The sequence below is a fragment of the Pongo pygmaeus genome, chromosome 3, assembly GCF_028885625.2.
Source record: "Pongo pygmaeus isolate AG05252 chromosome 3, NHGRI_mPonPyg2-v2.0_pri, whole genome shotgun sequence".
NCBI classification, from domain to species: Eukaryota; Metazoa; Chordata; class Mammalia; order Primates; family Hominidae; genus Pongo; species Pongo pygmaeus.
The window spans coordinates 87945707-87962253 of record NC_072376.2 but is presented as its reverse complement, the minus strand read 5'-3'; the positions used below and the strand labels follow the sequence as shown (position 1 = coordinate 87962253).

The 16547-nt window shown below is 42.0% G+C and overlaps 2 protein-coding genes across 8 annotated transcripts in view; one reads left to right on the top strand and one right to left on the bottom strand.

Annotated features, from left to right (window-relative positions):
* USO1 (USO1 vesicle transport factor) overlaps nt 1-9801 on the bottom strand; it is a 93726-nt gene extending 83925 nt beyond the window's left edge. For 2 of the 4 annotated variants that reach the window (XM_054485772.2, XM_063663763.1), the window contains exon 1: nt 9442-9801. In XM_054485772.2, coding sequence (XP_054341747.1) covers nt 9442-9507 — 66 coding nt within the window. In that variant the 5' untranslated portion in view covers nt 9508-9801. The remainder of the gene's footprint in view (nt 1-9441) is intronic. The other 2 variants (XM_054485771.1, XM_054485773.2) reach the window with 2 other exon arrangements.
* Nucleotides 9785-16547, top strand: part of G3BP2 (G3BP stress granule assembly factor 2) — an 89316-nt gene continuing 82553 nt past the window's right edge. For 2 of the 4 annotated variants that reach the window (XM_054485783.2, XM_054485776.2), the window contains exons 1-2: nt 9785-10052; nt 10152-10272. The gene's annotated coding sequence lies outside the window, so the exon portion shown is untranslated. The remainder of the gene's footprint in view (nt 10053-10151; nt 10273-16547) is intronic. The other 2 variants (XM_054485793.2, XM_054485777.2) reach the window with 2 other exon arrangements.

Sequence of the window (16547 nt, the reverse complement as noted above, 5' to 3'; positions counted from 1 at the left end):
GGGCCCTTACATTTTACCATATACAAAAATTAACTCAAGATGGATTAAAGACATAAATATAAGACCTAAAACTATAAAAAGCTGAGAAGAGGCTGGGCATAGTGGCTTACGCCTGTAATCCCAGTACTTTGGGAGGCCAAGGTGGGAGGATCAAGAGGTCAGGAGATTGAGACCATCCTGGCCAACATGGTGAAACCCTGTCTCTACTAAAAATACAAAAATTATCTGGGTGTGGTGGTGTGCATCTGTAGTCCCAGCTACTTGGGAGGCTGAGGCAGGAGAATCGCTTGAAACCGGGAGGCAGAGGTTGCAGTGAGCCAAGATCGCATCATTGCACTCACTCCAGCCTGAGTGACAGGGCCAGACTCCTACTCAAAAAATAAAAAATAATCCTAGAAGAAAATCTAGGAGATATCATTCTGGACATTGGCCTTGGCAAAGAATTTATGACTAAGTGCCCAAAAGCAATTGTGACAAAAACAAAAATTGACAAGTGGGACCTAATTATACTAAAGAGCTTCTGCACAGCAAAAGAAACTATCAACAGAGTAAACAGACAATTTATAACCTGGGAGAAAACATCTGCAAACCATGCATCCAACAAAGGTCTAATATTCAGAATCTGTAAGGAACTTAATTCAACAGGCAAAAACCAAAAACTCTGTTAAAAAATGGGCAAAGGACATGAACAGACACTTCTCCAAAGAAGACATATACATAGGCAAGAAATACATGGAAAAATGTTCCACACCACTAATCATCTGAGAAATGCAAGTCAAAACTACAGTGAGATACCATCTCCCACCAGTCAGAATGACTATTATTAAAAAGACAAAACAAACAAACAAAAAAAAAAAAACACAGATGTTGGAGAGGTTGTAGAGAAAAGGGAATGCCATATACTGTTGGTGGGAATGTAATTTTAGTTCAGTCACTGTAGAGAGCAGTTGGGAGATTTCTCAAAGAACTTAAAACAGAACTACCATTCGACCCAGCAGTCCCACTACTGCATTTTTCCAACAAATATTTGTCATGCAGCTAATACAGACTTAATTTTATTTATTTAAAAAAAATTTTTTTTTTGAGACGGAGTCTCACTCTGTCGCCCAGGCTGGACTGCAGTGGCGTGATCTCGGCTCACTGCAACCTCTGCCTCCTGGGTTCAAGCTATTCTCCTGACTCAGCCTCCCAAGTAGCTGGGACTACATGTGCCTGCCACCACGCCCGGCTAATTTTTGCATTTTTAGTAGAGACGGGGTTTCACCATATTGGCCAGGCTGGTCTCGAACTCCTGACCTTGTAATCCGCCCACCTCGGCCTCCCAAAGTGCTAAGATTATAGGCATGAGCCACCGTACCCGGCCCTACAGATATGATGATATAACCTTACCTTCATGAAGCTTAAAACATTCCTAAAACAGAACTCCCCCAACTATGACTTTTTTTTTTTTTTAGATGGAGTCTCACTCTGTCACCAGGCTGGAGTGCAGTGGCGCGATCTCAGCTCACTGCAACCTCCAACTCCCTGGTTCAAGTGACTCTCCTGCCTCAGCTTCCCGAGTAGCTGGGATTACAGGCACAGGTGCCACCATGCCCAGCTAATTTTTGTATTTTTAGTAGAGATGGGGTTTCACCATGTTGGCCAGGATGGTCTCGATCTCCTGACCTCATGATCTGCCTGCCCCAGCCTCCCAAAGTGCTGGGATTACAGGCTTGAGCCACTGCATCCAGTAACTATGACTATTTATTGTAAGACTAAAATAATTCATGCGAATAGTCATTTCAATTATAATGTTTTTAATGAAATAAGGGAAAATAAAAATAAATCATTCTATCAAAAAGCCATATGCACTTGCATATTCACTGGAGCACTATTCACAACTGCAAAGATGTGGAGTCAACCTAGGTGTCCATCAATAGTGGACTGGATAAAGAAAATGCAGTACATATATACCACGGAATACTATGTCTCCATGAAAAAGAACAAAATCATGCCCTTTGCAGCAACATAGATGCAGCTGGTAGCCATTATCCTAAGCGAATTAATACAGGAACAGAAAACCAAATGCTGCATTTCCTCACTTACAAGTGGGAGCTAAACAATGAGTAAGCATGGACCTAAAGATGGGAGCAGTCAACACTGGGGACAACAACAGGGGGAAGGTGGGAGAGGGGGTAAGAGTTAAGAAACTACCCATCAGGTACCATCCTCAGTACCTGGGTGATGGTTACACATCAAACCTTAGCAACAGGCAATTTACCCATGTAACAACCTGCACATGCAACCTTCTAAAACTTTAAAGTTAGGGGGAAAAAGTACTGTTTAGAGAAATGTTTATTTTCATAAATAAACACATTTACTTATGAAACAATACTAATGTATGTTTAATCATTTATAAAAATATAAAAGCAAAAAAATTAAAGCATAATACAGCTTGCAGTATTTTTTCACAATTCTTTTTTTTTAAGTATTCAGTAACTACTTAACTGACAGGAAAAAATAAAGAACAGGAATGGCAATTAAAATGCTAACTCTAACCAATCAATCATTTATCCAATAAATATTTGTCAGGCATCTAATATTGATTTAATTTTATGATATAATCTTACCTTGAAGTTTAAAACATAGTTGTACCTTCCTAAAACAGAATTTCCCTAACTATAAGACAAATAATTCATGCTAATAGTCAATTCACTTATGTTTTAGATGAAATAAAAATACTATCATTTTAGATTACGAAACAGTCATTTTTTTTTTTTTGAGACGGAGTCTCACTCCATTGCCCAGGCTAGAGTGCAGTGGCACGATCTTGGCTCATGGTAACCTCCACCTCCTGGGTTCAAGTGATTCTCCTGCCTCAGCCTCCCTAGTAGCTGGGATTACAGGCACCTGCCACCATGTCCAGCTAATTTTTGTATTTTTAGCAGAGACAGGGTTTCGTCATGTTGGCCAGGCTGGTCTCAAACTCCTGACCTCAGGTGCTCCACCCGCCTCATCCTACCAAAGTGCTGGGATTACAGGTGTGAGTCACCAGGCCTGGCCCAGAAATTTGTTTTAAATTTAACTCTGTTACTGAGAAGACTTTATTAAAAAAGCAAAAGCAAAAGCAAATCTTATCTTCATATGACCTAAATTATTATAATCTATAAAAAGACATGTGGGAACACTAAAAAATCAAACACAAGTCTCTTTGTAGACAAATCCAATGAATCCATTTCCATTATAATTACCTTAAGTCAGCCAAGTAATATACTGCTTCATTTATTCTCCATGCTCTTTCCCATAAATGAACTACGCTTTTCAAAAGGACATCCTTTTAAGCAAGGGATCATAATGAAACATGTCTACCAAATAACCTATCACAAATGCTAGCATCTCAAAATCTAACACCACGAAAGTTTTTCTGTAATCCCAGCACTTTGGGAAGGGGACAGGAGGATTGTTTGAGGCCAGGAGTTCAAGATCAGCCTGGGCAACATATTGTGAGCCTGTCTCTTAAAAAAAAAAAAAAAAAAAAAAAAAGTTTTCAAATTAATGGTGAATAACTTTTGACACAAAAAATGTTTATGGCACTTCTGCCTGAGGTATAAAAATAATAAGCATAACTTTACTATACCTACAACAGACAAAAAGCAGAGTACAAAGCAGTAATATTAATAAATAATAAAAGGTAAATACATAAAAAGAAAGAGGAACAGTATTTGCTATCAACAAATGTTATAAGGAATTCTGATATTCTTTCCTAATCCAATTCAAGAGTAATGTTTTTAATGAAATAAAGGAATATAAAGAAAAAGGCATCAGAATTATATATCCTCTTGGACAATTCTTCCCTAAGTATGCTTCTCAAAATAATAGACAACAAAGTTCCCTAGAGGAAAAAGAAAAGGTCTGGTCGGATAAATTTGGCAAACACAGCTTACTTTTTATCTACGTTTTAAAAAATCTGAAACTATAACATAGTGCCTGCTTACAAAACCTTGCATAAATATTAGAGGTTTTTTCTTTGTTATTGGTCATTGCACACACTTTTTTGCTGACAAAATTCTTTTTTCATGGACATCTATTCAAATTTTTTGAAGCATACCTTGGTAATGCTAGGGCATGTAAAATTTAAATGATTCTAGCTTTTAAATCAACCCTACATAATCTACATAATTAACCTTCCAAAAAGCCATGTAGTATTCAATAGGCCCTACTTAAAAAGAGTGCTTGGATATAGAAATGACCAAAACACAAATCATTATTACAGTTCTCTCCGACATTGTTATTGCAAAACAGGCCAAGAGAGAAAACACATTCCAGTTATGACATTGACCTGGTTATTAATGTAGAATACATCAACCCAAATAGGAATTTCAGACTACACATTTATAGTAACATGGTATAAAATGTGCTTGACTAAACGAAAACTATGTCTAAATTTAAGTCCACACTCTTTAATAACAATTTTTATTAAAAGAAAGTATGGCTGTGTTTATATTGTTAGCCCTTCTGCTTTCTGAGACAGCTGATGAAAGTTTGATCTGGAAAGATACCCCGTAACAATGTTCTAATTCTGTATACTTTTTCTGGATATTAGCAACTTTCATGTCTGGGGTCCAACTTGAGAACAGAAAATGCCTCTATGATTCATCATCAAATGTAGTTAACACTTGCTTGGAATTTTCAAGAAACTAGCTTTAAAAAAGGTACAAGTTGGGGGCCGGGCGCAGTGGCTCACGCCTGTAATCCTAGCACTTTGAGAGGCCGAGGCGGGCAGATTGCCTGAGCTCAGGAGTTCAAGACCAGCCTGGGCATCACAGTGAAACCCTGTCTCTACTAAAATACAAAAAAATTAACCTGGCGTGGTGGCGTGTGCCTGTAGTCCCAGCTGCTCAGGAGACTGAGCCAGGAGAATTGCTTGAACCCAGGAGGTGGAGGCTGCAGTGAGTCGAGATTATGTCACTGTACTCCAGCCTGGGTGACAGAGCGAGACTTCGTACCCTGCCCCCCTACCCAAAAAAAAGGTGCTAGATAGAAGGCAGATATAAAACTAAGCACACATAAGCTTACATTCAAAAGCATGAAGTCCCTGGTGGTCTAGTGGTTAGGGAAAAAGAGAAAACTAAAAAACAAAAGCATGAGTAGGATTTGTACTATAATAATGTGCACCCAGCAAACTGTGTCAAGGCTAAAGAGGCTTCAATCACCAGAAATCAGTGTCAAGTAAAAAAGAGAAATGAAATTTAAAAGTACATGACTCTGGGGCCAGGCGCAGTGGCTCACACTTGTAATCCCAGCACTTTGGGAGGCCAAGGCAGGTGGATCACGAAGTCAGGAGATCGAGACCATCCTAGTTAACACGGTGAAACCCCGTCTCCACTAAAAATATAAAAATTAGCTGGCGCGATGGCGGGCGCCTATAGTCCCAGCTACTTGGGAGGCTGAGGCAGAAGAATGGTGTGAACCCGGGAGGCAGAGCTTGCAGTGAGCCGAGATGGCGCCACTGCACTCCAGCCTGGGCCACAGAGCGAGATTCCGTCTCAAAAAAACAAAAACAAAAACAAAAACAAAAAAAAACAGTACATGACTCTAAAACAGGAAAAGTTTAATGTGGATGAAATTCTGGATTTAAAATATCCAGTACTTTATAGAATTGACTATTCTATGATAAAATATTTACTACTTGACAGGTTCTGAAGAACATCTTTCTTTTTGAGACAGTCTCGCTCTCTCACCCAGGCTGGAATGCAGTGGCACAATCTCAACCACTCAGTGGTTGCTCACTGCCAACCTCCGCCTCGATTCTCCTACCTCAGCCTCCTGAGTAGCTGGGATTATAGGCATGTGCCACCATGCCCAGCTAATTTTTGTATTTTCAGTAGAGACAGGGTTTTACCATGTTGGCCAGGCTGGTCTCAAACTCCTGACCTCAAGTGCTCCATGTGCCTTGGCCTCCCAAAGTGCTGGGATTACAGGCGTGAGCCCCTGGCCTGAAGAACATCTTAGTATCAGTCCAAAGTTACTCTTAACTAAGAGTATGAAAAGCTAGATACTATACAATCAATCACATAACTCTCACACATTTAAAAGATACTTAAATTCAATAGGAAAAAAAAACAGGAAAGCAGTCAAAGCATTTAGTAAATATGAAAAAATCCCTTAAGTAAAAAGCTTGACACAATGAACTTCATTTGAGAACTTCAGTTTCTAGTCTTTAAAAAGTACTGTTTTAGTACCTAGTAACGTAAGTTGCTACGATTACAGATCTGTGATTTCTTTCAAATAAAACTATAATTAATTCATTTCACAAGTATTTACTGGGCATCTACTACTGTGGAAAAACAAAGATTAAAATACATTATGAACCCTGCCCTAAAGACAGCTTAAGAGTCTAGAAGGAATAAGATATATGCACACTGTAGTTAAAATGTAAAGGTAGCTCAGAAAGGAAAAAGTATCTGAAATGTGCTGGGGGAAAGTACAGATTAGGGGAGGCACTGATGATGAATTTAAATAACAGGTCTAATTCAGACAAAGAAAAGACGCCTTCCACTGGAAAAAAGATGTTAGAAAAAGCAAGAAAGACGGAAAGCCACCAAGAAAAAAATTTAATTTTGCAGAAATGGAAAAAACTACAAAATAATAAATATCATATAGAAGCTAGGGGTTCCAAGCTCTGGTAACTCAAATATCCTGGCCAGACTAAATCACCAATTAAAACATTTAAAATTGTATATACACTCCACTGATGCTCTATAAATACTTCTAAATTAGTAATCCATGACCCCTTTTACCTGTTGTACTTCCTGGTGGAATGAAATAGTGAAACAAATCTTATTCATACTGTACCTCAGAATAATAATTTTCAGAAGGCAAATTGCTTTATTGGGGAGGTGATTAAAAAGAAAAAAATAGAAGACAAATTACTTCTCCAATTTTGAATGTACATACTCAAAGTTAGGCAAGAACAAGAAAGGACCCTTTCAGTTTACATATACAACATACGCAAGTGATACTCAAGCTTCACTTTGAAATTGTGATATAAAAACTATGTTGTTCCATCCACAGGGGCAAGATCAAAATGTTCTAGCTCCAACTCTTCAACACTGTGCAAGCTACTTTAGTGCTCTGTGCCTATAAAATGAAGAGGCTCTATCTGGGACTTTCTAGCTTTAAAATCCTATACACTGTGAATTCTATTCCATCTTTTCTACAGAAGTCACTGTGACAAGGCCAATAATAACAAAAACAGGAAAGGGTATTCTTCGTTCAACCCACATATAGTAAAAATTACCTCTCATTATATATCTACTAAGGGCCAGGCTCTTTCTACTTATTTCACTTAATCTTCATTACATCCTGAAAAGCAGACATTTTCCTCATTTTACTTAGAGGGTATTAGCTATCTCTTACATATCCAATCCAATCGGGGTGGAAAGCCAGGATTCAAATCAAGGTCTAACTCCACAAAGCAAGCTGTAATAAACCATATTTCATAACCTGGTGCCACAAACACAAATATCAGACAAAAAAGTGGTGGGCTGTGATTATGGTATGACTATGGTAATCTAGACAGAACATGATCTTCTAGTAGGGTAGCTCAGGCTGCCTTGTTGCCAAGTGGGAATGGATGAGTGAAGCCAAATGTGTGCGTGTGTGTGTTACAGTGAGAGACAGAAAAGTGCTTTTCAAATGAAAGAAACAGATTTACCAGCTTTCATCTTATGCTTTAAACAATTCTAACCAGACCTGTGCAGTTAATTTTTTTTTTTTTGAGATGGAGTCTTTTCATGCTGCCCAGGCTAGTCTCAAACTCCTGGGCTCAAGCGATCCTCCTGGCTTAGCATCCCCTTAGCTGGGATTATAGGCCTGTATCACTGAGACTAGCTGCAGTTAATTTTAGTAATATTATATAAAGTTCTCGAAAAGTATTGAAATACAAGCATGAGCAATAAAGTGTAGGCTTTGAAGTAAGGTACCTCTTGGTTGAATCCTGGCTCTATTACTAGCAGTGTGACATTGGTCAAGTTACTTCACCTCTTTTTTTTTTTTGAGACAGAGTTTCGCTCTTGTTGCCCAGGCTAGAGTGCAATGGCACGATCTCTGCTCACCGTAACCTCCGCCTCCCGAGTTCAAGCGATTCTCCTGCCTCAGACTTCCGAGTAGCTGGGATTACAGGCATGCGCCACCACGGCCAGCTAATTCTGTATTTTTAGTAGAGACGGGGTTTCTCCATGTTGGTCAGGCTGGTCTCGAACTCCCGACCTCAGGTGATCCGCCGGCCTCAGCCTCCCAAAGTGCTGGGATTACAGGAGTGAGCCACCGCGTCCAGCCTACTTCACCCCTCGTAGTCTCATTTTTTGACTTTTAAGGTGAGAATACTCTCACCTATCTTGCAGGGTAGTTAACGATTTAAGCATAATGTGGAATATAAAGAGCTCAGCACAGAACCTAGCACAAGGTAAGAGCTTGACAAATGAAGGCTACTATATTATCCCTCAGGATCCCATTAACAAAGCCATTAAAGTGTTATACTTAGTCACTTTTATGTACATCTAAAATTCTTCTCAAATAAAAAGTTTATTTCAAAAAGGCATACACCCTCGGTTCCATTAAACACTAACTAAACTTCAAAATAAGTGTATTCTAAACCTAGAATCTAAGCAACTATTAAATACTGTTTAGCGGCTAACCTTTTTTTTTTTTTTTTTTTTTAAATAACGCCGCAAATCATGTCATCACGAGTTCAGGCAGAAAGCGGTGGTAGCGGTGGATGTGTCCCCAAAGCAGTTTGAGCGCGAAAGATCCCTACTACGTTCAAGGTAGCATTTGCCAAATGATATACATTTGGGAGAGCCCGAAAAGCGGGATCTGAACAAATAACACCAGGCAGAACGACCGCTCTTCCAGTTGATGGGACAGGGGCAGGTGGATTTGTGCTTCAGAGAATATCGTTTTATTTTTAGCCACATGCTCTCACCAACAGCTGGGTTTTAAACCTTCTCGCAGTTTTCCCCAACGCCCCAGTTTCAGACTGCGAGGGAGGGAGCAGGACTTCAGGCTCCTCTCGGCCAGTGCAGACACAGGCTAAAGGGAAGGAGGGAGGGGCCCACGGCCCCGAGGGGCGTGGGAGGCAGTTCGGGCAAGCTCGGCCGCGGATCCGTCCCTTCCCGGGCGGTACCACCTGCGGACCACTCTCCTAGCCCGAGCTTCGGGGCCTACAGAGCTCCGGGGCGCGGCTGCCGTCAGTCCGGCCGAACCGCAGCAATGGGGACTGAGCTGGGGGCGTGATTGAATAACTGGGATTTCAGGAGCGGAAGGAGGGCAAAGGGGGAAGCGGCATGTGGATCCCCCCTCCATGGTGGGACGCTGGAGGTGACCTTCGGGTCTCCGAGTGCTCCGTCCCCGTCCCTGCCCGGACCCCTTCCCAAATCCCAGACCCGCTGCTCCTCTCACCGTCTCGGCTTCTGTGTGCTGGGGTCCGGCACTCTGACCCCCCATTACCCCGCGGAGGAAATTCATCTTGCCGTTCAGCCACCAGGTTTACCGGCCCCTCCGGAAAAAAAACGAAGACAACTTCCCCCCCCCTCCGCAGGGCCTGGCCCCCAATCCCGCACTCCACACTGTCCTACTGCTGCCACCACCGCCTCCAACTCGGCGGCCACTCCAGCCCTCTAAGCCCGGAAACAGCCGCCAGCAGCGGCCAAGATGCGCATGCGCGGGGACGTGGCATTACGTGGCGGCTCGAAGGTTGAAGGCAAAAGGGGAGCGGAGGCGAGAGGAACCTCGTAGCTAGTTTCCGCCGAAGCCCCACCCACTGCGCAGGCCCCGCCTCCCGCCGCAAGGGCACGCCTCCTACTCCCGCCCTTCGCGGATTGATCCTGCTGGCCGCAGCCACCCACGTGGTCGAAGCCCGGCCCTGCAGGCTGGAGAGGATTTGATTAGATTACGCGTTTCGACTTGCGGGGCGTTTAATCGTCGCCAAGCGGGACGTACTGCAAGCTATCAAATCTGAGGTCTTGTTTTGTTGAGTCGGAAGTAAAATTTTCCTTTGGCCAACGTGACAGGTAAGGCTTCCTGGCCCCTGGGAGGGTTCGCTTGGTTTGACGGTTTACTAGTACCAGCGTTGTGGCTTTCTGATCCCGGTAAATTGCATTTCTTTACAGGGCTTTGTTTGGTGGTAAAAAGGGTTACTAGACACCCCTCATTCCACTGCCACTGGAGGGCGCATTTGTCAGCTCTTGCTCTTCAAACCTGCTGAAAGGAATTCCTAGATCTAAACACCAGGTACACCTCTATTTTCAAGTGTCATCAGGAGGAAACCCACCAAACCCTACATTTAGCTTACTAGAGAAATACATTGTTCTGCTGTGTCAGTTTGGCGAGTAACATAATGTTTTGTTATTAACTCTCAACCCCTGTGTTTTCAATTTTTTTTAACATGAAAAAACTGTCATTTTCTCTAATTGGTATGCCTGTTCCTTTGGCAGTGAGGTTGTCAGTACACATGCTTCCGGAATAGTCTTGTAAATTTCTTGAGGCTAAAAAGCACAGGTCTAGTTAGCTAACTGACTCATGCACCTCTCCCCTTGGATTCCCCACAGGTCTCAGATTCAGCATTTAAAATTAAACTCGTCATCTTCCCCTGCCTCCCTTAAAGAAAAAAAGTCAATATGCTGCTTCTACTGTGTGCGCGCCGTGCTCAGTAGTACCACTGTCCAAATAATTGCTTAAGCTAGACAGAGGAAGCTGGGAAGAATCTTAGACTCTGGCTTTCCACCCACACAAGTCCAATCAATAGTCATGTCCTATCATTTCTATTTATAGAATATTTCTCAAATAGGTCCTCTGCTCTCCATCCTCTGTGCCTGTGACATAGATTATGTTCTTCTCATCATTTCTCATTGAGATTACAGCAACAGCCTCCTAACTAGTTTGTCTGCATTCAGCCCTGGCTTCCTTCCAGTCCAATCTCCAGTCCATCCTTGGGTGAGACTAACAACAACAAAACATCTGTTCATGTCACTCCTCTTAAAATCCTCCAGTTGTTCCCCATTCTCTCCAGAATAAAGTCCAAACTCCTTAGTTTGTCATACAGGCCTGTTACGATTTGGCTCCTGCCTACTTTTTCAGCTCCTGCCTCCCCCACATACTCTGGGCATTTTTCTCAGACCTGGATATGCCCTTCCCCCCCTTTCTCTTCATCAAGCAAACTCCTGCTAGTTCCTTAAGACTCAACTCTGACATCATTCTTGAAAGCTTTCCCTAAAATCTAGGTACATATCTATATGTTAGCACTTTGCAGTTATTAATACTGTATATGGTGTACATTCAATAAATGCTTGCTAAACCAAACTGTTAAGGGCAGGACTATGTTATTCATTTTATATCTCTGTTGCTTACCACTGTCTCATAAAAGGTGATATTGATGGATAAATGAATAAATCATTGAAAGAATATATGAATATTATACTAGGAGGAAATTCCCTTTTTTTAATCTGTAAAGTGAAATTGTAGGGAACACATCATAGGCTATGTGTTTCCTAGTGCCAACGTTTTAAGCCTGGGCAACTTGGAGAATGGTGGGGGTCATACTGCCAAAAATACTGTGCACTAAGCATTGTCCTCTGCTTTAAAACTATACACTTGACATTTTACCGTAGACATTTTACATGGGAGCATTTTGTTGCAGCCTAAAAAAAGTAACCAGTAAATTACTCAGCATTTTTATTACTAAGAAATGCATGCAAAGAACTTCACTTAAGCCCCTAAGCCTTACCCCTCCCTGAACCTCACTTCACCTTGTCCCTGAACCTCACTCTACCCCATCATCAGGAATGAGGCTCATCGATGGAGTGGGCCACAAATGTCTATTACTCCTCTTATTTAATAATTAAAAAGAGTGCCTTGACATTTTAGCAAAGTTGTTTAAAGGCACCAGCCTTGTCAAATGTCCTGTTTTGTTTTAAACTTTGGTGGGTACAGTAGGTTACTGTACTTTAGTGAGTAAAGTAGGTTACTATACTTTCGTGAGTATAGTAGTAACAGCTTACTATGAATTTTCCCTGCATTTGACCTGTTTTCTTCCCCAGCAGCATCCCCTGCACAGGAGTGATGGACAGTTGGGTGCAAAGGTGATGAAGGTGGGATCCCCAAGGCATTGTCACTACAGAACAACCATGAAATAGACTCCTTATTTCAGAGGAAGAGTTACATATTAATCCACTTCTACTGATTTTGTAGAGGGAGAAAAGTCAGGGACTGTGTTGTATTCCTGTTTGCATCCTTTAATCATCTAGTATAATTCCTTTAATATGGCAGATGCTCAGGAACTACCTGAGTTAATAAAGGAAGAGAAAACTTGAACAAATTGTGACGACCTGACTTGCACTGTTATACTTCTGGCTTTCATAAATCTAAGCATTCAGGATAAGAGTCCCATGAATCATTAAAATACATATAATCAAAATTAAGAATGATTCTTTTTCTAAACCAAACCTGACAATAGATCAACGAACAAAATTCATTGGTTTGAAATTCATTTTTTCAAATTGCTTTTTTCAGTGGCCCACTTAACTTTCTAGTGGAAAACTCAGCAAAAACAACGAAATATAATTGCATAAGATTGTTTTTTAGTTGGGGTGGTAGTGAGGTGGAATGTTGTCTATGCCTGCTTGGGAGGATAAATATAAATGATCATTTGTATTTGAAATCTATCATATATAGGTTTTTATTTATTTATTATTTTGCTAGGTTATAAGCCCCTTCAGTATCATATATAGGTTTTTAAAGACATAGCTCATGGCTATAATCCCAACACTTTGGGAGGCCAAGGTGGGAGGATCATTTAAGCTCAGGAGTTCAACACCAGCCTGGGCAATGTGGCAAAACCCCATCTCTACAAAAAATAAAATATTAGCTGAGCATGGTGGCACGCGCCTGTATTCCCAGCCAGTAGTCCCACTTACTTGGGAGGGTGTGGGAGGATCGCTTGAGCCTGGGAGATCGAGGCTGCATTGAGCCATGATTGTGCCACTGCACTCCAGCTGGGACGATGGAGTGAGACCCTGTCTCAAAAAAAAAAAAGACTAGTTGAGGTTGGGCGAGGTGGCTCACGCCTGTAATCCCAGCACTTTGGAAGGCTGAGGCGGGCGGATCACCTGAAGTTGGGAGTTCCAGACCAGCCTGACCAACATGGAGAAACCCCGTTGTCTACTAAAAATACAAAATTAGCTCGGCATGGTGGCACATGCCTGTAATCCCAGCTAATCGGGAGGCTGAGGCAGGAGAATTGCTTGAACCCGGGAGGCGGAGGTTGCAATGAGCAGAGATCACGCCATTGCACTCCAGCCTGGGCAACAAGAGTGAAACTCCATCTCAAAAAAAGAAAAAAAAAAAAAAGGCCAGGCATGGTGGCTCACGCCCACGCCTGTAATCCCAACACTTTGGGAGGCCGAGGCGGGCGGATCACGAGGTCAGGAAATCGAGACCATCCTGGCTAACACAGTGAAACCCCGTCTCTACTTAAAAAATACAAAAAATTAGCTGGGTGTGGTGGCGGGCGCCTGTGGTCCCAGCTATTGTGGAGGCTGAGGCAGGAGAATGGCGTGAACCCAGGAGGCGGAGCTTGCGAGATTGCGCCATTGCACTGCAGTCTGGGCAGCAGAGCCCCTCTCAAAAAAAAAAGACTATTTCCTGGAAAATCAGTGTCCACAAACATTGGTGATACAATTAGGCATTATATTCATTACCCAAACAATGTATAGCAAAATAAATTAATAAATTGATGATTTCAATTTATAGGAAGCAACACTGAAAATCCGTAACTAATCAATAACCGTATCAGACACATAGTGCTCTTTATTTGCCAGGCTCCGTTCAAAGTTCTTTATATAAAATAATTTGCTTAATTCTCACAACAACCCTATAAGGTGGGTAGTTTATTAGCCTTATTTTGCAGATGGGGGAACAGGTCAAGAGAGTAACTTGACCAATATCATATAAGCTAGGAAGTGGCAGGCTGGGGCATAAATTGGCAATCTGGCTCCAAAGCCTGTGCTCTTATGTAATGCATTATCCTACCTTTCTAGACACAAGACAATGATTATGCATTAAGTAGAAATGTGGCCTGCAAGTCCATACATAACCTGGCCCTTATCTCCCTTATCTCATCCCCTTTGCTACATTCCATCTCATTCACTCCACTCCAGCCACACCACCTGGCTTCCTTGGTGTTTCTGAGACTTTCTCCCCTCTTTATGCCCTTTGCAATTGTTCTTTCCTGTATTTGGGATGCTTGCTACTCCATCCACATAAAGGTAAGGGTCACTCTTCACCTTCTTTAAGTCTGCTCAAATGTTACGTAGATCTTTCCTGACACCCTAAGTTGCAACCTCCTCATACTCCTTTTTTCTCTGCTCTGCTTATTTTCCTTGTAGCGCTTAATGAGTCTGATACATTATTCTCCCATATACACTATGTTCCCATATTTCATGAGATCTACTATGCTATTAAGTGTACCTTAGAGAAAGAAAAAAAAAACCTTGCCAAAAGATCTGAATTTCAGGCTTCAGAAAATGGGGGGGGAATGTGCATTGTAGGATTATTGAAATACATAGTATATATTTTACATATTTATCTTGTTTATTGTCCATTTCCCCCCACCAGAAGACTACCCCCATCAGGGCAAAGATTTTAGTTCTTTTGTAAATTGCTTTATCCCTAGTGCTTAGCACAGCATCTGGCACATAATAGGAACTTGGTAACTAATGCATGAATTCCCCAATTGAGGAAGTTCCAACTATTGGCTTGTATGCATAGGAGTAGAAATTCTGCATTGTTGCTAAGCATTGCATAGCACTCACATTTCCTCAGTAGAGTCTGAATTAGGGTCCTCAGATCCTATTAACATGCTAGTTTTAGTTTATGACTATTTTGGCATCCTTTAATGACTAGCTTAGTAATTACCTTTTACCATATGTAAAGATAAATCTTTGTGAAAGGAAGGACTTATAGTTTTAGAATCAGATCTCAGCCCATGAAAGAACCATCTCAGTATCCCCATGGTCAACCCATCTTGCTTTGAGATGCGCTACACTAATAAAGTGGCTTTCTTTTCTCTTAGGTAATACATTAATATCGTTAAAATAAAAAGTACAAAGGGGTATACAGTAAAAAGTCTCCTTCCACTCCTTGGACAGCCAGTCAATCAATGTTAACAATTCTTCAAATCCTTACCGATATACAAATATGTCTATAGCCTCCTCATTTTTTTAATAACACATATAAATACAGCACATTGTATACGTTGTTCCACACCAGGCTTTTTCCAATTTAATATGTCTTGGAGATTGGTCCATATCAATATATAGAGGGCTTCCTTGTCTTTTCTTATTGTGTCTCATGAAGTGCTTTTCAATTTTTTTTTTTTTTTTTTTTTTTTTTGGAGACAGGCTCTCAACTATATCACCCAGGCTGGAGTGCAGTGGTGCAATCATGGGTCACTGCATCCTGGAACTCCTGGGCTCAAGAGCTCTTCCTGCCTCAGCCTCCTGAGTAGCTAGGACTACAGGTGCACACCATCATGCCTGGCTAATTTTTTTTTTTTTTTTGTAGAGATGAAGTCTTGCTATTGTTGCCCAGACTGGTGTCAAACTCCCGACCTCAAGCTATTCTCCCGCCTCAGCCTCCCAAAATACTGGGATTGCAGGTGTGAGCCAACTGCTTCAGGCTTCAAAATATTTTTATTTTGTTATTTATTTTGTTATTTATTTATTTATTTTGAGATAGAGCCTTGCTCTGTCACCCAGGCTGGAGTGTAGTGGTGCTATCTCGGCTCACTGCAACCTCCGCCTCCCGGGTTCAAGCAATTCTCCTGCCTCAGCCTCCCAAGTAGCTGGGAATAGCCATGCCTGGCTAATTTTTTGTATTTTTAGTAGAGACGGGTTTTCACCGTGTTAGGATGGCCTCGATCTCCTGACCTCATGGTCCGCCTGCCTCAGCCTCTCAAAGTGCTTGAGCCACCGCGCCCAGCCCTCAAAAATTTTTTTTTTTTTTTTTGAGACGGAGTCTTGCTCTGTCGCCCAGGCTGGAGTGCAGTGGCGCGATCTCAGCTCACTGCAAGCTCCGCCTCCCAGGTTCACGCCATTCTCCTGCCTCAGCCTCTGGAGTAGCTGGGACTACAGGCGCCCGCCACCGCGCCCAGCTAATTTTTTGTATTTTTGGTAGAGACGGAGTTTCTCCGTGGTCTCTCTCCTAATCTCGTGATCCGCCCGCCTCGGCCTCCCAAAGTGCTAGGATTACAGGTATGAGCCACCGCGCCCGGCGCCCTCAAAATATTTTTAAAAGCCTTAGGAAATCCTTGGGAGAGGAGAGTCCAAGAAAGAAGGTTTTGGTAGTTGGCCGTGGTGGCCTATCATTCCAGCTATGCGCGGGAGGCTGAGGCATGAGAATTGCTTGAAGTTGCAGTGAGTCAAGATTGTGCCACTGCACTCCAGCCCAGGTGACAGAGTGAGACCCTTTCTCAAAAAAAAAAAAAAAAAAAAAGTGTTCTGGGCCCCCCT